An 18,463-nucleotide genomic window follows, 5' to 3' on the forward strand; every position below is an offset into this window, starting at 1 on the left:
CTGACCTCAGCCTGAGCTGTTTTAGCCTCTCACCATAGCAACCAGCTGAACCACAGAGCACAGACCAAGATTAGATCACACATGCACACCTACTGGTGTATATTCATCATGCACTACATACAGGCGATGTCTCTGCAAGGTCTGAGTAATAACTGGAGCTTTGTGGTCTTCCTGTTGAGTTATGTCATGATCGAATTCTGACATGGTTGCAGGTACAAACAGCCCTGCCCCCTGAATGAATGGTGAGAGACACATTCTGATCAAATTAACTTCATGTTAACATCTTAACAAAAGGGAACATTTCAATGTTTCATCCCATCATTCACACATTTTGTTTCATTTTCAAAGGACTTTTTATTTTTGCACACATCATATCATGTTCATTCACTCTCGAGCACCAACTATCTCAGCTGTGAGTAATGTCAAAGTGATGTAATAGTTTTTATAGTCACCAAGGAAACGATCCTTGAAATTGCACAAAAAGTCCAAAATGAGTAGTGGAATGCGGCCATAAATATTGGACCAGCAAAGCGTACGTTAAATGAATAAACGTGTGTGTGGCTGTACGTGATTTTCTGCTGCTGTGTGTGTGTGTGTGTTCCGACGCACTTTGCCGTCCTCCCCGTGTGTGTGTGTGTTTTTGCGCGCGTGCGCACGCCTTTGAGTGTGAAGCTACACCTATAAAACAGTAATGGCTCCTCATAATTTTAACCACACAGCACGGTCACTGGAAAACTCATTACCTTTGAATCAAAATGTGCTTTTTATACAGGGAAACAGATTTACTGTAAATTGGTTTATTGAAATAGCATTGCCATCGTGCTATGTTTCTTAGTGAAATAAGGTTGGAGGTGTTTCAGAAGCTTGGAGGTGAAAAGGTAAATAGATTTTACTGGATTTACAAAAGAATTGGGATGTGATTTCCAGGGTTAATAGGATGCATATGTTATTTGTAGGCCGATCACTACTATTCATCAACAGAACATTAAGACATTCCTTATATGCTCACTTTTTACAGATAAAATATACCTATAGTTAATATTTATGTCATTAAGATGTTTACACATTAATCAACTACTATTTCAAGGTTTTCTATTATTTTATGATGTGTTCATTTATGTATTTGTCGACATGAACCTTTAGCAGCATTGTAGAGTCCATTGTTGCTGGTTTGCATATCCTTTACTCCCTACATCTCTGGTACTCTGCACTTTGAAGACCAGCCTAGAGAGAGAAAAGGCGAAAGAGAGAAAGGGAGATGACAAATAAGAAGAGGGTGAAATCTAGCGAGAGGAAGAGAGTGGTTTGGTAATGCACATCCTCTGTTTAATTTTTTGTGTGTGTGTTATTTCTCCTCTTTCACAGCGAGTGAAGTGGCAGGTGGATAAAGAGAACACCTGCTCTCTTCATCTCTGTCTGCTTCTCTCTACCTCTCTCTGTGTTCGGCTCTTTTTCTCTGTCTCTTGTTCTCTCATCGCGCTCCCTCTCTCTTTTCTCAAGTCTCACCCATTTTGTCTCTCTCATCCCCACTTCATTTTTTTTTTTTTTTTTTTTGCAGCTTTGCAACCTGTCATACATATCACACAGAAAATAAAAAAGGAAACGCAAATGGATCTCAAGTGCCTGAGTGTGTATGTTCTAGTGGGAGTGTTAGAGATCAGAGGCACAGCAACAGGAAAGGATAGAGGGAGGAGTGGATGTTATTTTTCCTCTCATATTAATGCTATTCATTAGCCTTGTCTAATTAATTCAGTGCCTCCTCCTCCCTTCATTTCACTATATCTTGCTGCCAGACCTCCCTTGCTTCTTCCCTTTTACTCCCTCCCTCTTTTCTTCGTCAGCCTTCTATCTTCCCTATGCATATATTAACTCCATATTAATTAAATCAAATATCATTGAAGTTATTGATATATTGACATGACATTTTGATACATTTGATCTTTTTATCACAAGATGATGCTTTCTACTGACTTTGGTGATCGTCTGACTTTTCAGCTACTGAGACCAGCAGATTACATTTTTCAGCTGCCCAGTGAAACATCTCAGCATCTACTCAGATGGAATGACACCAGTGATGTCACATTCATGGTTACCAGACAATGTATCCTCATGACATTGATGTTCCATCAATTCTTGCTCCCAATTATATTTTATAACCAAAAACTAATGAGATCAACTTAGCTCTAATGTGTGATTACTTCTTATTGGTAAATGTAAGCATTCTATAACACTACACTGAGATATACAGCTGTGTATAATATGCTCCATGCAAATCATTATGGTTAAAAAGCAATCGGCATGCTTAACCTTTTATTCAAAGTGGATATTATATAACACTTCGGTCTTTGTACATTAGTCAAACTGCCTATTAAACAAAGCAAAATGTTCTTGATAACAGTTTCCACCACCATCCACAAAAGATTGCTTCCGCTTCTCCAGTTTGAACACAGTGAAATATGTTTACATTTGGTATGTATGGAATTGGGGCATACGAGTCTTCATCTTTTTAACCTATCCACAGCCTCCATTCTTTCATTCTTTTTCTGCTTTCATGTCTACAAATAACCTCCATCTTTGTCTTCTCCCTCCATCCGTGCCTTTCACTCTCAACCATCCATCTTCACTCCCTCTGCCCTGGCTTTACTTCCCCTTGCAGTCCCTTGTTTCCTATTGTCTGGATTAACTCAAATTTGCTGAGTGACTATGAGGCAGCATCAGCCTTGTGTGCGTGCACACGTGTGTGTGAGGAAGAGAGCGAGAGAGAGAGCGAGGCAGAGATGAATAGAGCGGGAGAACTTGTTTTTGTACTCTGCCACCCACCACCATCAGCCACACTCTCCCTGGAGTTCATCTGCATCTGTACTGCTCTGAGTTCATGGGGGTTTAGGGACGGATGGATGGTCTAGAGAGGGAGAGACAGAGAGAGACGGGGAGGATGGTAGAACCAAAGAGTACAAAACTAAGTTCAGACAAACTCACTTAGAAAAAACACACACACACAGGGAGGAGGGAGAAGGTCAGGGGAGGATTAATGGCTGTGCTCTGATAGATAAACTAATCAAACAAACAAAGACTTCAACACGCTCACACATTAAAACACAGACAGAATGTAAAGCAGACACACTTGAATAATCCAAATGAGACACAGACATTGAGAGAATAAAAGAGAGGGAAAAACCCATGGAGATGAGCGGCACAAAAAAGTTTTGACAAACATAAGCGTGCACACACACACACACACACAAACGCATGCACACACACATGGAGCAGTCTGCCGTTTTGTTGATTTTGAATGGAGTATCAGAGTTCCTTTCTCTGAGGGCTGGGTTCACAGACAAGGATTAAGTCCTTGACAGACAAAAAAAGAAACATTGTAGTGCAATGAGCACATCCATGGAAAATGAAGTGTCACTCTAGGTAAGCGCTTTTCAAAGTTTTCCTCAGGAACCACACATTTTCCAGAGTGTTTTACTCTAGTTTCTGTATGTGTTTGTGTGTAAGACCATGTTTTGTGTTCTGTACATGTGTTAACAAGAGGAAGGATTCATCAGTTTTCACATTCCTGTTGTGTGCTTTTGCTTGTGTCACAGATTTGTCCCTGGTTGGGTAATCATGATGTGTGTGAGTGTCTCTGGAAGCAAAGAGAACGGCTGCTCTTAACTTAACTGTGACAGAACGTGCACTTGTATTAATATACTTATATGTATGTTATGTTTCTTGTTTTCTTCTCACTGATTTGGTTTTTTGTGGTGTGTGTGTGTGTGTGTGTGTGTGTGTGTGTGTGTGTGTGTGTGTGTGTGTGTCTGTGTGTGTGTGTGTGTGTGTGTGTGTGTGTGTGTGTGCCTCCTGTATGTGCGTGTAGCCTGACTAGGACAGTGGAGATCCTGGGAGAGGACAGTCCCCTGGGAATTCATGTGGTACCTTACAGCTCATCGCTCAGTGGACGGTGAGTTGCGTGCATGCAGACACATTTGACCAAAAAAATACATTGACATGCAACCCCCCCCCCCCCCATACAAAACATCCATATTATCCCCTAAGTCTTTTGTTGAAATCCAAAAAGTCCTGTCTGTTTCCAGCTACAGAACGTCCCAGATTTACATTCCTGTAATCATGTTCTTCCTTTGTAAGGAATTCTGGACCCTGGTGCTACAGTTCACAAGCATGGCAACTACACACACACACACACACACACACACACACACACACATGCACACACACACACACACACACGTGGGAAAAAAGAAGAAAAGGAGGAAAAATTGCACAGCTATGCGGGGCTTTTCGTTGGGTGTGTGACAGACAGTGGATGGGGATTTCCTAAAGGAAAGCAGGATGAGCTTTCATGGCTGTTCTCATGACTCACCTGACCCTGCCAGTCTCCTCTTTAGAGTCCCCCCGGTCCTCTCTCTATCTGTTCTCCTTTCCCTCTCTTTCATTTTCTTCCCTATCCTCTCCTCCCTTTTCCCTGAACACCTCCTCCCTCTCGTTCCACCATTTACCATCATACCTTTCACCTCTTAACCTAGTTTCATCCTCTTATAGATGACGTCCTTTGAGTGTCAGCAGTTGATGCTTAGGACGGAGGGTAGTGGAATAGTTGGTCAGTCTATGCTACCATCGTAACACATAAGGGACACACACCTAAAGTCACGCTAAAAAGTGTGTGTACTAAAAGTGTGTGTAATAAACCTGAACCTCCCTTCCTCCCCTTGCTGTCTCTCCTGTCAGGTCTCTGGGTCTGTATATCCGCGGAGTGGAAGAGGAGAGTCGCTCAAGGAAGGAGGGCTTGTTTCAGGAGGACGAGTGCATCGTCATGATCAACAACACCGACCTCATGGACAAGACGTTCAGCCAGTGAGTGCAACAATGTTTGTGTGGAGGTGTAAAAAGCACGTTCCAAGGATATAAGAGAACAAAACAGATGTGTCTAATATTTCTATCATATACACATTGTGCTGGAATTCTCACATTTTGCTTTTATGATACAATGAATGAACATACAGATACATGCTAATGGAATCAGCAACCGCTCATTTTGGATATGAGGTCACAGGATTTGTTGAATCTGTGATTTTATGTCTCTAATGAAGGGATATAGGTCCTATATATTTAAAGGGTCAGTTCAACCAAGTTAGGGAAAGGTAAAAAAAACTGGAAATTTAGATTTAATTTGCTCATGTTTTTATATAATTGTCTGTGAAGGGTCCATCTCCCCCTGAATTTAATGAAGTCGAATGGGAACCAAAACTGTCTGCATTGCTACCGTAAGAAGAAATTAAAATCTGGACCTGACCTGTTGATAACCTGCGACCTGATCTGTGATCCAACACACAGACTGAACACAGCCACTTCCCTTTATTTATTCCTTCCGTATTTGCTTTATTTCTTTTTACTCTAAGTCCTCTGTTTTAGAATCACTGATCCAGCCTCCAAACAAGTCTCTTTTGTTTAGAGGTCTCTATACAGTTGTGGGCACAAGAGTCACCAACTTCTCGTTGCTGTGATAGCCTGTAGTCTTATTTCTTCCGTCTCATGCTCCTGCAACGGAACAGCAGACATTTCGGGGGCAGACCGGGTAGCGGAGTATCCTTAGGTCCTAGCTGGGTTAGCTTAGCTTCCGTCTCGGCTCTTCTTCCTCTCCTTCTGGCACAGACAACTTGACTTTCCGTGGCATTTTGTCCAGCAGGTCTAGCTGGGTGGTCGGCCGTGGGCGACTGCACTTAATCTAACCTCCACACTTCCTTTTTCCGATGTTGATAAGTGTATTCTGTCATAAGACAAAAATGTAGCGAAATTCATGGGAGCTCAGCACAGCATATACACATGCCACAGGTACGTTATGGGGCCGCAGACCCTGTAACCCATCTTAGCTTAAACATGTGCCCCGACATTAAATGATCTGAAGGGAAAAAAGAGCCCCTACTGTATATATGAGTTGATACAATTCATGTTTAAACCTTTTGAAGTCTGGCCTGTGCTTTCTTTCTGTTTCCCTGCTGTCTTTGTCTCTGTGCGTCTTATTTTGCTTTCCATTGTCTGTTGGGTTTGTATCACTGTTGCTCTGCCAACACAGACAACAGCAGAAAATACTCTTGGCAGATGTTTGGAGAGCGCTGCTTCCAAATCCATCAGTGTGTGTGTGTGTGTGTGTGCACGTGTCTGTTAGAACTGACATTTGTGTGTCTTCTCATTTCACCTCGTTCCTCTGAGGAAAGATCCGTTCAAGATTCATCCGAGACCAGATGTTTCACAGTAGTTTGCTTACTGTAGCACTGAAGCGTATGAGAAGATGTACATTAACATGAGGGCATTTAAGGATGTAACATGGTTATAGAGCATTAAAAGGACAAAAGAAACATCTGTAAAAAAAAAAAAAAAACAGATTACAAGGATTGATACATGTTATAATGATTACAGTACGATGTTTATACGGTCTACACAATAGTCCGTGTCCAGCATTCAGTGTGGTAATAAGATTATAAGAGAGGGTTTTTATGCTGTGCTGTAGGTAAATGGATTATCACCAGAGGGGGTTGCGCCTATTGTTCAAAGAGAAGTGTATTCACTCACACGCACACACACACCTCTCATAGTCTTTCACCTGTAACACACTCAACTTAAAACACATATCCATATGCAAACACGCAGACCAATTTCAATATGAATAGAGCAACGCGTCTTTAATCTTGTTTGTGACATGGACAGGCCCTCTCTTAACAGGGACGGGTTTGAGGTTGACCGTACACACACACACACACACACACACACACACACACACACACACACACCCTTGCCAGTATTGTTTTGTCATGGCAGGTGTATTGAGATGTGGAGCTTGGTCCAGTGAAATACGTGTAAGTAGGCCATTCAATGTCCACTGATCCCTGCCAGTGCCGTGTACACACGCACACACACACACACACACACACACACACACACACACACACACACACACACACACACACACACACCTCCATTGTCACAGCTTGGCAGCTCTATTGAGGTAGCCTTCTTGATTAGAATATCTCTTTTACACAAATGTGCCTGCAGACATTGTCCAACCAGGAACAATGATAATATCATCTGTGCACAATGGTCCCTATCAACACACACAACATTCACATTTAGTTTAATGCTACTATATACACACACACACACACACACATGGAGTTTACATGCAGCATAATATCATCAATAGGTCATCCAATACTCTCTAAATAATCCCTCACATGTGTAAGGGAAGGTTATGCACTCAAATTAGTTTTTTTTTCATTTGTGCCTTTTCATTTCTGAACTTCTTTGTGTGCATTAAGTTATAATTGATCTGCTGTTATCTTCACCCCTTAAACACCCAAGATTCTGCATTATAATTAGAAGTGGAGTGAATCTAAAAAAGGCTCAATGACAACAACTATGATACATAATAGATACGAGGCCAATTCAATTGGTCATAAATCAACAGTATTTATACTGTTGATTTATGACCAATTGAATAAATCATTTTGATTTCTTGCACAGATCGATTGATTGATTAAGATGGAAACTTCCCCACAATGCCATTGTATTAACAGATGTATCTCTGCAAGTCTTCCTGTTATATTAATATAACATTTTAACATTTTCTTATTGCTTATGTAATGTATACACAATTTTCAATGAGTATATCCTTAATATATTTGTTTCTAAATATAGTCTTTCAATATAGAAACGTTATGATCATTTTACATCTAATAATCATAGGCGGGAAATAATAAGAGTGTAATCTAATAGAATTTATACAAAGTGGATTTTCTCTGTCGGTTATCTGAGGTGACTGATGTTGTGGACCAATCGCCTCTGACACAATGGTCCCCATAATTTACTTAGCATAATGTAATTATAAACTAATTATCTGCAAACTGATCTCTCTTATAGATCATGAGATTATAATGGCCTGCTGCACAGGTGTCATTGTTCTGTGTTGCATCTCCTGTTCTGCCCTGCCTTCACAGTGTCTAGCCAGCAGAAGTAACCGTTGACAAGTGGGGGAATAGATGGAAATCCAGAGATGATAGATGGTGTAATGCAGATTACAATACTGAGTTTACTAGTCGACACGGCCTACAAACCAATCCTACTTGCATGTTTTATTCTAACGTTATTGTATCTTGATTTGCTTTCACTTTATTTTTCTTAAAATGTCTCTTGCATCTCTGTTACGCTCTCTTATCGTGAACTGTTTTGCATATTACGTCAGACATTATGAATAAGCACCTGCAGTGCAATCATGTGTAATGGTTTGCTTTAACATTCACTGCTTAGCCTACACAGGTACACACGTTTTAAAAGAAAACGAGCACATTCTGGCCTAAGAAGCCAGACAGCATTCACTTACATTATTTGTTTGAGTTACATGAAGTCGTTGGCTGGATTCCAGCCTCACAAACACAACGATTTGCTTTTCTGTTTCCTATCATTGCAAATTTAAAGATAATTGTTGACTGTTTTATTATTCTGACATTCAAGAGACTAGAAAGTCAATTGGAGTCAGTGGTCTTGGAATTGACAATCACTTTAAATCAATGAATTAGAATATTTTTAGTAGTCATTATCATATCTCTACTATGTCTTTCTCTTAATATAGTTCATATCCTTTGAAAATAACTTTGGTTGGAAGAGATCAATAACTGTTCAATTATGATTAAAGGCATGATCAGTTTTAATAGAGCAAAATCTCAACAGGTGGAGGTTCCCTGCATCAATCACTCACCTTGCTCTCTCTCTCTCTCTCTCTCTCTCTCTGTCTCTCTCTCTCTCAGAGCCCAGGACGTCTTCCGTCAGGCGATGCGCTTCCCAGTCGTCCGCTTGGAAGTAGTTCCTTCCTCCAACAGAGAACGATATGAGAAGAGTCTGATTGGTCAGCTTCTTGGCAACAGTGCCGGCCCCGATGGCAGCCCTCGAATCGCCAAGACCAAAGATCCGCCTCCACCTGTCAAAGCTAAACCTGTGTTTAAGCCCAGTGAGAATCCAACCAAGCGATTGGTGGAGGAGGTCGCCTCTATGGAAGCTGCTGTAAGCGTAAGTTGCTCCAAACCGGCCTGTGACATCAGAAAAAGTTTGTTTTTAAAACTCACTCAGTGTACATACAATATAAGCTGGTTGCATACAGTTAGATTGGTTCCTTTTTAGCCTCATTTCCTTGAAATTCTGTCTGCCTCCATTGCTTTGTGTTCTCCTGGGAAATTGAAGGCTCAATTTACGGCACAAAGGAAGTGCGTCGGTCATTGCGTTGCCAAAACAGGAAGACCTTTGTTTACCCTGGTAGCCATGGTTAGCAATCTCCAGTTTCAAAAGATTATCAATGAACTTTCGCATTTGTAACCTTCGATGCTCTTGTCGCAGCTAAATAACAGTTTGCACAACTGCCTCAGAACATACAAGCCTTCTTCCTACCAACAACTTTGAAGGTTTTTATGAAACTGATATTTAAAATGATTTATAGGCATTACATGTTATGATTTTAAGTTTTTGGGCCAAAAAATATATATCATGGCAATTACTCTCATCAACTATTAAGTCTTTCTTATTCAAACTGATTTAATTGCGTTATCAATATAATCATGGTGATATGGCTGACATTTGAAAAACATAATGGCACAGAGGCAGCAGTTACTTAGCAACAGCTTATTATCAACTTATTTTATTAAAAAGAAAAAAAAAACAATTTCTCTGTGATTAATGACGACACAGCCAAGGTGACACATGATTTTTTTCTGGTGACTCTCTACATAGTGAAAAACATTGTCTTGGTTTAATAATTATCCTTTTTTATTAATACCCTCAAAATACCTACAATAGCAAAATTAATAGAAATATTTAGAAAGTTGTGCAAACAGAAAAAAATAACAATTTAATTTTAAAGGTCACATTGATAACATTTTTATATAAACGAAAAACGAATTTTTTTGATTGTGAATTAATCATTTAAAAAAAAATTTGACGGGTCATGAATGTTTTGTTTACCTCTGTGTAGATGTGTGACGTGTGGCTGCGGCTTCTAGCAAGGCTTGTGAGCCAATAGAATAACGACGTTGGTATCACGTGGTATCTCTGCGTAGTCAGGGGTCAAGAGTCTTTGGTTGCCAGTTAGTGCGGGAAAAAAAGTTTGGGTTTGAAAAAATTGAGTTTGGTCTCAGTGTCACTCCATTCGACCATGAAAACGCAGGTTGTGCAACAATCTGGCAACCCATTGAGGGTGAATGCTCTTCGAGCAACAGATTGTGTTGTGACATGAATGCAATGGAAGGGGGGAGTGCGAGTGTGACATCTAATTATCAATATTATCAATAGCACCTTTAACATTTTAGTTTCTGTAAGTGACAATGACTCATAAGTTGTCACTTGTGTGTCATTGACAATTACTTCAATTTAGTAAATACCACGTCACTTAAAGTTTGAATATCTTATAAATAAAAGATCTTAAGGCCTGAACACAGCAAATAAAAGAGAAAGTACGGGCACAGAGCAGGTCGCTGCAGATGCAGACACTGCCACACACTGGAGAGGGATCGTTTTGGATCAGTGTATGCATTGTTTCCTGGGAAATTATTGCATATTAATCCTTTTTAAATGCTGCACATTCTCCATCTAGACACCCAAGGGGAGGAGTGAAAGCCCCCTCCTGAAGAAAAACCCTGCCCTTTCCAGCTTGGTGACCAATAAGAGAGCAGGACGAAGACTCAAGATCGATCTAAAGAAAGGTGAGCAGCAGCTGGCAACACTCATACGAGCCATTGTATGTAAGAGTCAGACCTCTTCCCAAAGAGTACTCAGGTCAGCGTTCTTATGGAGGGGCGAGTTGAAATATTTCAGAACCCTCACACCTTTCTTATATTAGATTTTTTAATGCAGTTCCTCAATATTCTTGCATGCCATGACAAAACAATTCTTGCACAAATTAGAAAGAAAAGAACGATGCATGTACTTTTCTCTCTGTGTGTGAATGGATACTATTTAGTAGTGATTTGTTTTCCCATAGGGTGTCAAAATGCCCTGCCATAATGTTAATGCTCTATATATCAGATCCGATTTTAAATCTGTTTCTTTTTATCTCTATATACAACCTCACTCTCCCATTCTTTGAATGTCTGTCATTTACCCTGTTTATTTCTTGCTCGTTTCTGAATATATATTATTAACCCTCTTTATTTCTCCTGCAGCGTTGTGCTTATTTCTATGAGGCTTCCTGGCTCTGCTCTCTGGCAAACTCTCCTTCCTCTCACCCTTTCTCTCTCCATCTTCCTGATTCCTTCTCTTCAGGGTCTATTAAGTCTTTATTGATCTGTTCATTTCTGCTGATATGAATTCATACTGGACCAAACTGCTGAGTTGGCTCTGCTAAAGAGACCAGACTAAATGAGGTCCATAAAACACACAACCAGTCTCTCCGTCCGTGTGTGGTCTTTTTTTGTACATGCATGCTTGTGTGTGTGTGTGTGTGTGTGTGTGTGTGCGCGTGTGTGTGTGTGTGAGGTGTTTTTCCCTGATTACTTTTTTAATCTTCATCACGTCTCTTTCCAGAACATTCACTCCCTGTTTCCGCTGTGTTACACTCATTCCTCTTTTTGCTTTTTCCTCATCTCTTTCTCATTTACTTTTCCTCCCCTCTGCCCCACACCTGAACCCATTTTTAAACCATCCACACCTGCAGATACTGTAGCACCAGCTATAGCTAAAGGGTTTAAAGCGACACACACACACACACACACACACACACACACACGCGCACACACACACACACACACGCACTGAAGGCTTTAAGTTATCACACTTACAATATGTAGTCCAGAGCTGAGTCAACAACACTGTGTTGAAGTTCTCAAGAGTGTGTGTGTGTGTGTGTGTGTGTGTGGGGGGGGGGATAGGAGATTTTCTTTTTACTCTCAAAGCCTGTGGAAGACAAATATAGAGGCAGGGAGTAAACAGGATATTTGTGTGTCGCGATAGGCATGGCAATGTTATATTGTGCTTGTATATTGTACCTCACCTCTCTATTCACTATCACACGTCTTTGTGTGTGTGTGTGTGTGTGTGTGTGTGTGTGTGTGTGTGTGTGTGTCTAGGTTCAGAAGGACTTGGTTTTACCGTGGTAACCAGAGATTCTTCAGTTCATGGCCCCGGTCCCATTCTAGTCAAAAACATTCTGGCACGTGGAGCCGCTGTCAAAGATGGACGCCTGCAGTCTGGAGACCGCATACTTGAGGTACCGAGCAGTCATTTAAAAAAATGACACATGGTTTTACTGTTTCTCTGATCCAGTATTTTTTGCAATTGGGCATTTTTTAGACCATAAAATGATGCATTAAAGAGAACATTAGAAGGTTAAATGTAGTGGAGGCAAGGTAACATGATAGTAATTCTGCTAATGTTGTTGTTGTAGGTCAACGGTGTGGATATCACAGGTGTGGGCCAAGAGGAGCTGGTCTGCATGCTACGCAGCACGCGGCAGGGAGAGAGCGTGTGTCTTGTGGTCCTACGACAGGAAGACATGTTCTTGCCCCGAGAGATGGTAAGAACCAATCACAGTGCTGTATTCTTTGTGCCAGCTAACAAGATTATCTGGTTGACTGGCTGGTATGTTTCCTCGCTCATTTTTTTTTTTTAACAAGGCAGCGTGAAAGACACACAGCTATATCGCTCATTTTTGTGTCCAAATTTCAGCTTCCTCTAATGTTGCCGTTTTTTGGTCCAATCCACAGGCTTACCTGGAAGATGCACAGCTAACCTCGAATGTTATTGAAAGCGTTTCTGAATAATCTGAAAGATGATGCATTTCCCTGTGCAATAATGTGCTCTCTTACCAAGCAATCGTTTGATGTAGTGTTTGATAGAACTAATTGTGAAGCTTTATGTTGATACTGGGAATCTTTTCTGCCAGTCTTGGCTTGGCACATATTTCTGCTGATTTTCAACACTGTTTTGATTAATAAAATCTCATTTTATTCATCTTTGTTCTATTCTTCCATGCTTTTTTTCCCTACAATCTGACACTGCATGATTAACTACCATTCACTACAGGTGCAAATCATACTTTTTGACAGGCTAGCTCCTGCTGTTTCTCTTCAACACAATAACAAATTTTCCTTACTGACACAAATTCTCCTATCTCCGCTCTTTATGCTTTTTCCTGAAAGATGTTGTTCTCTCAGTCAGTGGTTCCTGAAGTGGGTGCCACGGCACCCTGGGGTGCACAATTTATCTTGTCTTTGTTCAATCATCGTGTTTTTTAAAATAACGTATCACCACATTAAAACATTCGGCGACATTTACTGTACATTAACTACATTTTAGTAATGTTTTCAGATATTGTAAAGCTACTGAAATGACAGCTTATTGTTGCCTATTGCTATAGTAACAACACAGGTTTTGGCTCTGGGGCTCAGCAGCCAGCATCTGTGTACATAATGCATGTTGTATTATGGGTCAGGTGGCTCAGACTGCCATGACAAATAAAAACAAGCAAAACATATATATATATATATATTTGACTTTAAATTACTTTAAATTATTAAAGTATTATTACTTTAAATTATATCATTTAAAGATGAACCATGGTCTAAACCTTGGGAACCACTGCTCTGAGGTAATTTTCTCATCATTGCTCTCATCACAGCTGTTTGGCGATTATAATCACTTTAACATTGAGGCGTCACTTTGCTGCACGCATGTATCCACTCTAGCACAAACAGTATAACAACAGGTCTTACTATCTTATATTCTAAGACCAGCATTTTCCATTTGCTTTCGTCTCCATGTCTTTGGTTCCTTCTTTTTCACCTCTTGATGTATTAAATCATTTTTATTATGCCTTTTGTATCTCTTTCCCCTTTGTTTCTCTTTCCGCTCTTATTGACTGATGTTTCCTCAATGGCTGCCAGGAAGTTCCACACACATGCAGGCAAGTGCATACACCCCACAGCCCCATAGGAAATGCTGTTTCTGTAGACAGGAAAAGGAGCAATGTGTTGGAGTGTGTAACATTCAGGATCATTCGCGAGTGTCGCATCGAGTCCAGGGTTTCTCCATGTGCGCATGTCTGAACCCCATGGCAGTCGTCTCTCTGTGCCGGCCAAGTGTAGTTGAATACCTCCACTCATCATACTGTTACATGCGTTCACTCAAAGCTCTCTACTACAGCAGTACTCCTAATCCGTCTACCTCCATGCTGTCACACTGCAAACTATGCTCAAAAGCTGACTTGGGTGCTGATTCCCAGGGGGAGTGAATCACGATTTCTTTTAAGCTCCTAGATGGATTGTTGCTGTAAAGTTAGGGGGATAAAAACATTCAAGTTTTCTGAATGTTCAACAGGCCTTTGACTCACTAATCAGTGGGAAATCCTGCACATGCTTTTGCACATACATGTTACTATGGTTACTAAATGTTTATGCCTCTATAGCTTCTGCAGGTAACTCATACGATCACACTGAACAGCTCACAAGCAAATGGATTTAGGCTTAGTTTTGTAATCTATTTCAAATATCAAATCTACAATCCCAACACTCTGGTTGGTGCGTTTGCTGTCAGACCACAAACAGAACACTAAAGTCTGCTTGGAAGCAGAAATCTTCCTTTACAGGCGTTCTCGGTCAGGTTTAGTACACACCAATGTTCATTTAAAAGATTTTTATCCCATAAAAACTGGCACTAAAAAAAGCAGCAGGGTTCTCTTTATCCCAAACAAACATGTTAGGTGTGAAAGCAGTATTCATTTTACCCTGATGACGTGTTGAAATCGCACAGTATTTTTTAGGGCTGTCCCGGACCAAAGAAATTATTTTGTTGACTACTGAGGAAAAAGTTTCTCAACAAAGAATCATACAAAAGCACCACTTTATATCCCTAAATCTTTAAAATGATCATGTTTATCAGAGATATGCTCAGAAGTTTCTTGAAAATAAAACATTCAGCTTGAAAAAAGCAGAAAAAAACGACTAATCGACAAAATAATAATTTAAATATCTTAGTCGACTAAGACTAAAACATCTGTTGATTCGAATAATCGATGAAGAGGAAGCAGGGCTACTATTTTGTTGGTTTTATCTTTTACCAACTTTATTGCACCGGTTTCACTTTGAGGTGGTTTGGCCTACAACATCCCCACATGGGTACCAGACCAAAATATCACTCACGCAATCAGGAAACAAAGCCACCTTTGGTCCAGTATTATTCATGCACACGCTCACTCGGTTCACCACCGGAAAATAAATGTCTGAATATTGTCCTTCTGCATAGAAAAGTACACACCAAAATGTTTCCCGTAGGACAAATATTGTCCGTATCTATCCGGAGGGCTGCTTAAACCGTCTGACAATTCAAGGACACTGCTGGTGTTTGTGTTCGTCTTTATGGATGTGTGCCCGCAATTGTGTAGGTTTTGTGTGTTTGCACTGAAATGTACTTTGTTTTAGTAATTACACAACTTTCTCTTGCCATGAGCAGAACAAAAAAAAAGAATGAGTCTGAAAATGCATAGATTTACTCTTCATTACAGCGTTGTGTGAGAACTGATGATCACATGGCTAACCTGCAGTTTCTCATAAGCAAGTGTGTGTGTTTGGAATGATACGGAGACTGATGATGATGTGGAAATTCAGGAAATTGAACAAGAAATCAACTCTGGCCTTGGTGTTTTTGATAGAAGGAAAGGTTGAAGGTTAACCAAGGTGTTTTGTTTATCATTGTACAACAAAATGCATTTGTAGTCCATTTATTGCTACATAAAACACAACAAATATATTTATGGTGGAGTGCTGAGGATGTGGTGGAGTCAAGGAGTCTCACAGCCCAAGGAAAGAAGTTGCTCTTGTCTGGTTGTACAGCATTGGATACTTCTGTATCTCTATCAGCAGGGTGACCAGGCTGTTGTTGGGGATTATCTTTTAGTATCATATGGGCTCTATGCATGCACCTCATATCACCAATATCACTGATGCTTGGTAGAAATCACCCGCTGTAATGTCTCCCGTCAGCTTTCTATGGCTCCTCTGTAAAAGTTGAAAAGGCAAGACATGTTTTCTTAAAAACAAAAAAAAAAGAAATATAAGCATTTTTAGCTTTTTTCCCCATCAGAATGGAGATATTTTATAATTCAGATCAGTTTAGAAAATGAAGAAATAAATAATGCCTATTCCCACCAACTTAAAACTGTTCAGCTGCTCCACCTCAGCTCTAAGGATGTATTCAGTAGTGTGTGGCTCCGCCTCCTTTTCCCTCAAATCCCCTTCAAGCTCCTTGGTTTTACTGATGTTGAGCAGTTGGTTGTTCTCTGAGCATCACTCCGCTAGATTGTTGAATTGTTGAATAATCTGGCCGACCATGGTCGTGTAGTCTGCAAACTTCACAACAAAGTCCTCTCGATGTCTGCTGGGTTTGCAGTCGTGGGTGTACGGAGTGAATAGGAGGGGTCCCTTAGGGACTTCACATGTCCACTACCAGAATGGAGGAGGTGTAACCACCGATCAACACTGCCTGGGGTCTGTTTGAGAGGAAGTCCAATATTCAGTTTGCAGAGTGTGGTACTCAAGCCCAGAGTGATATGTTTGCCATTCAATTACACCAGGGAATTTGTATTGAATGCAGAGCACAAATCAACAAGTAGCATTCTGGTAATCAAATATTGTTTTTTTGCACCGCTACTGCATAATTCCTTTTTTTTTTTTTTTTTTTAAAGGATGTCTTTTCTTGAGTGTGTGTGTTTTGTACTTTCCCTTTCTCTCCTGTCCTCACCCTGACTTCCTGACAAACAGATACCCCGCTAGCATTCAACGCTTTTCTAATTAGCAGCTGATTGGTGTTTTCAAGGCAGTCACAACTGTTTTGAAGGAGAAGTTAAATTTCGCAGTGCAGTGAAGCTGTGAAGACACTCCCTGATAGAAATGTTATACGTGTTAAATAGTGGTGTGATAAATATATGTATGTGTGTCGAAGGAGGGCTTTTGGGACTGCGTTAGTCTTAGTCTCCTTTTTCAACTGTGGTATCAAAAGTCAATAATCAAATAATTGTATAGGATAACATTTGGTCTACTTCTGTGTAACTGTTGAGAAGGACTGAAAAGGGAAGAGGTCAGAAATGTGCTGTTTTTTTGGAAGGCCCCAACAATGTCGTCATGTGCCTTCAAATCAAACCTCTTTGTGGAAGCTTCTGCGTTGTTACTAATGGGTACCAGCCAGCTGGTATTGTTTTCACATTGTGAGTCTATGTGTGTGTGTGCCGTCATGGCAAAATGTGTTCCTGGAGACACAGACTGCAGCAGGAACGACCACAGAGGCAGGTTTTAGTACTTTGCCAGGTGTTAATATTTCTTGTTCTCCATCTGGGGACATATTTTATCACCGTGATCGTGCGGCATCTGTGTACGATGCAGTCACAAAAGTTTAGATGTGTGGTTGAGATGAAAGTGAGTTCAGAGTGGGCGTGGTCCGTGGTCCCCTTTAGTAAATGCCTGGTGTAATTTATGAGAGAGGTCCACTTAAACCATCAAAGCTTTGATGGTTCTTGACTTGAACAAAAGTAATTCATATTCTGATCTCTTTATAATTGTGCTTCCAGCTGCAGTCTGTCTTCTAGTCAATCTTCGCTAATGACAACATTGCACATCCCATCATTCGTTAAAAAACTGAAGGAGGCTTCTGACAAGTGCCAAGGACCGGATTTGTACGGCCGCCACGAGCAGAGAAAATCAGGTTGTGCCAGGTCTTTTTCTGGTGTTCTTGTAACGATGCAGATGTGAATGGCTGTGCTCGGCCATCATTACTCAAGATTGTTTCACAGATTAACAAAACATTATGCACCGCTCCAACATTCATACCATGTTCCAGCAAACTTTAAATGGTAATATGACTACAGTTTTTTTTATTTATTTAATGTGATGGTTTATGCCAGCTTGTTGGTGTTAAGGGAGAGGAAACAGAAGAAGGATGATGATGAAATGATGGAAGGATCTTGTCTATCTTCTCCTCCCCCTCTTCCGTTGTCTCATTTTAGCCCACCATCTGGTGTTGTCTGCTAATGTCTGTGCATGCTGTAGAACAAAGACATTACACCACCTCTACACACACACACACACACACACACACGCTCAAAGTCACAAAGCCTTTCTGTGACATACAGTCATATTCATATACATTCTGCAATATAACAAGAATACTGTACATCCACCTGCTGTGTTGGCTCTCTGTAAAGGCATTTTGTGCACACAAACGCTCGCACATGCAACATGAAAGATGGTTTTTACCCATTTTTTTTTTCTTCACACACGGACAAGCATACGCCTGCTGAGTTGGCTAGTGCCGTGAAACTAATGTTTGAAACAAAGATGCTCTTTTCTGCTTCCAGACATTTCACACCTCTCTTTCTCCTCTCTCCCTCTCATTCTCTTCATAGGGTCATAGTCTGTACTTTGCCTTCCTTTGGGAAATG

At 40.6% G+C, this 18,463-nt stretch overlaps 1 protein-coding gene across 5 annotated transcripts in view; it reads left to right on the forward strand.

The window, feature by feature from the left end:
- The window catches only part of LOC311021631 (partitioning defective 3 homolog B-like), a 188,462-nt gene that overhangs the window by 53,077 nt on the left and 116,922 nt on the right, over nt 1-18,463 (forward strand). For all 5 annotated transcript variants that reach the window (XM_084022292.1, XM_084022294.1, XM_084022293.1 and 2 more), the window contains exons 6-11: nt 3,863-3,946; nt 4,732-4,857; nt 8,802-9,060; nt 10,634-10,742; nt 12,105-12,244; nt 12,422-12,550. In XM_084022292.1, the coding sequence (XP_083878418.1) occupies nt 3,863-3,946; nt 4,732-4,857; nt 8,802-9,060; nt 10,634-10,742; nt 12,105-12,244; nt 12,422-12,550 (847 nt within the window). The remainder of the gene's footprint in view (nt 1-3,862; nt 3,947-4,731; nt 4,858-8,801; nt 9,061-10,633; nt 10,743-12,104; nt 12,245-12,421; nt 12,551-18,463) is intronic.

Source organism: Eutrigla gurnardus, assembly GCF_963514095.1.
Source record: "Eutrigla gurnardus genome assembly, chromosome: 12".
Lineage (NCBI taxonomy): Eukaryota > Metazoa > Chordata > Actinopteri > Perciformes > Triglidae > Eutrigla > Eutrigla gurnardus.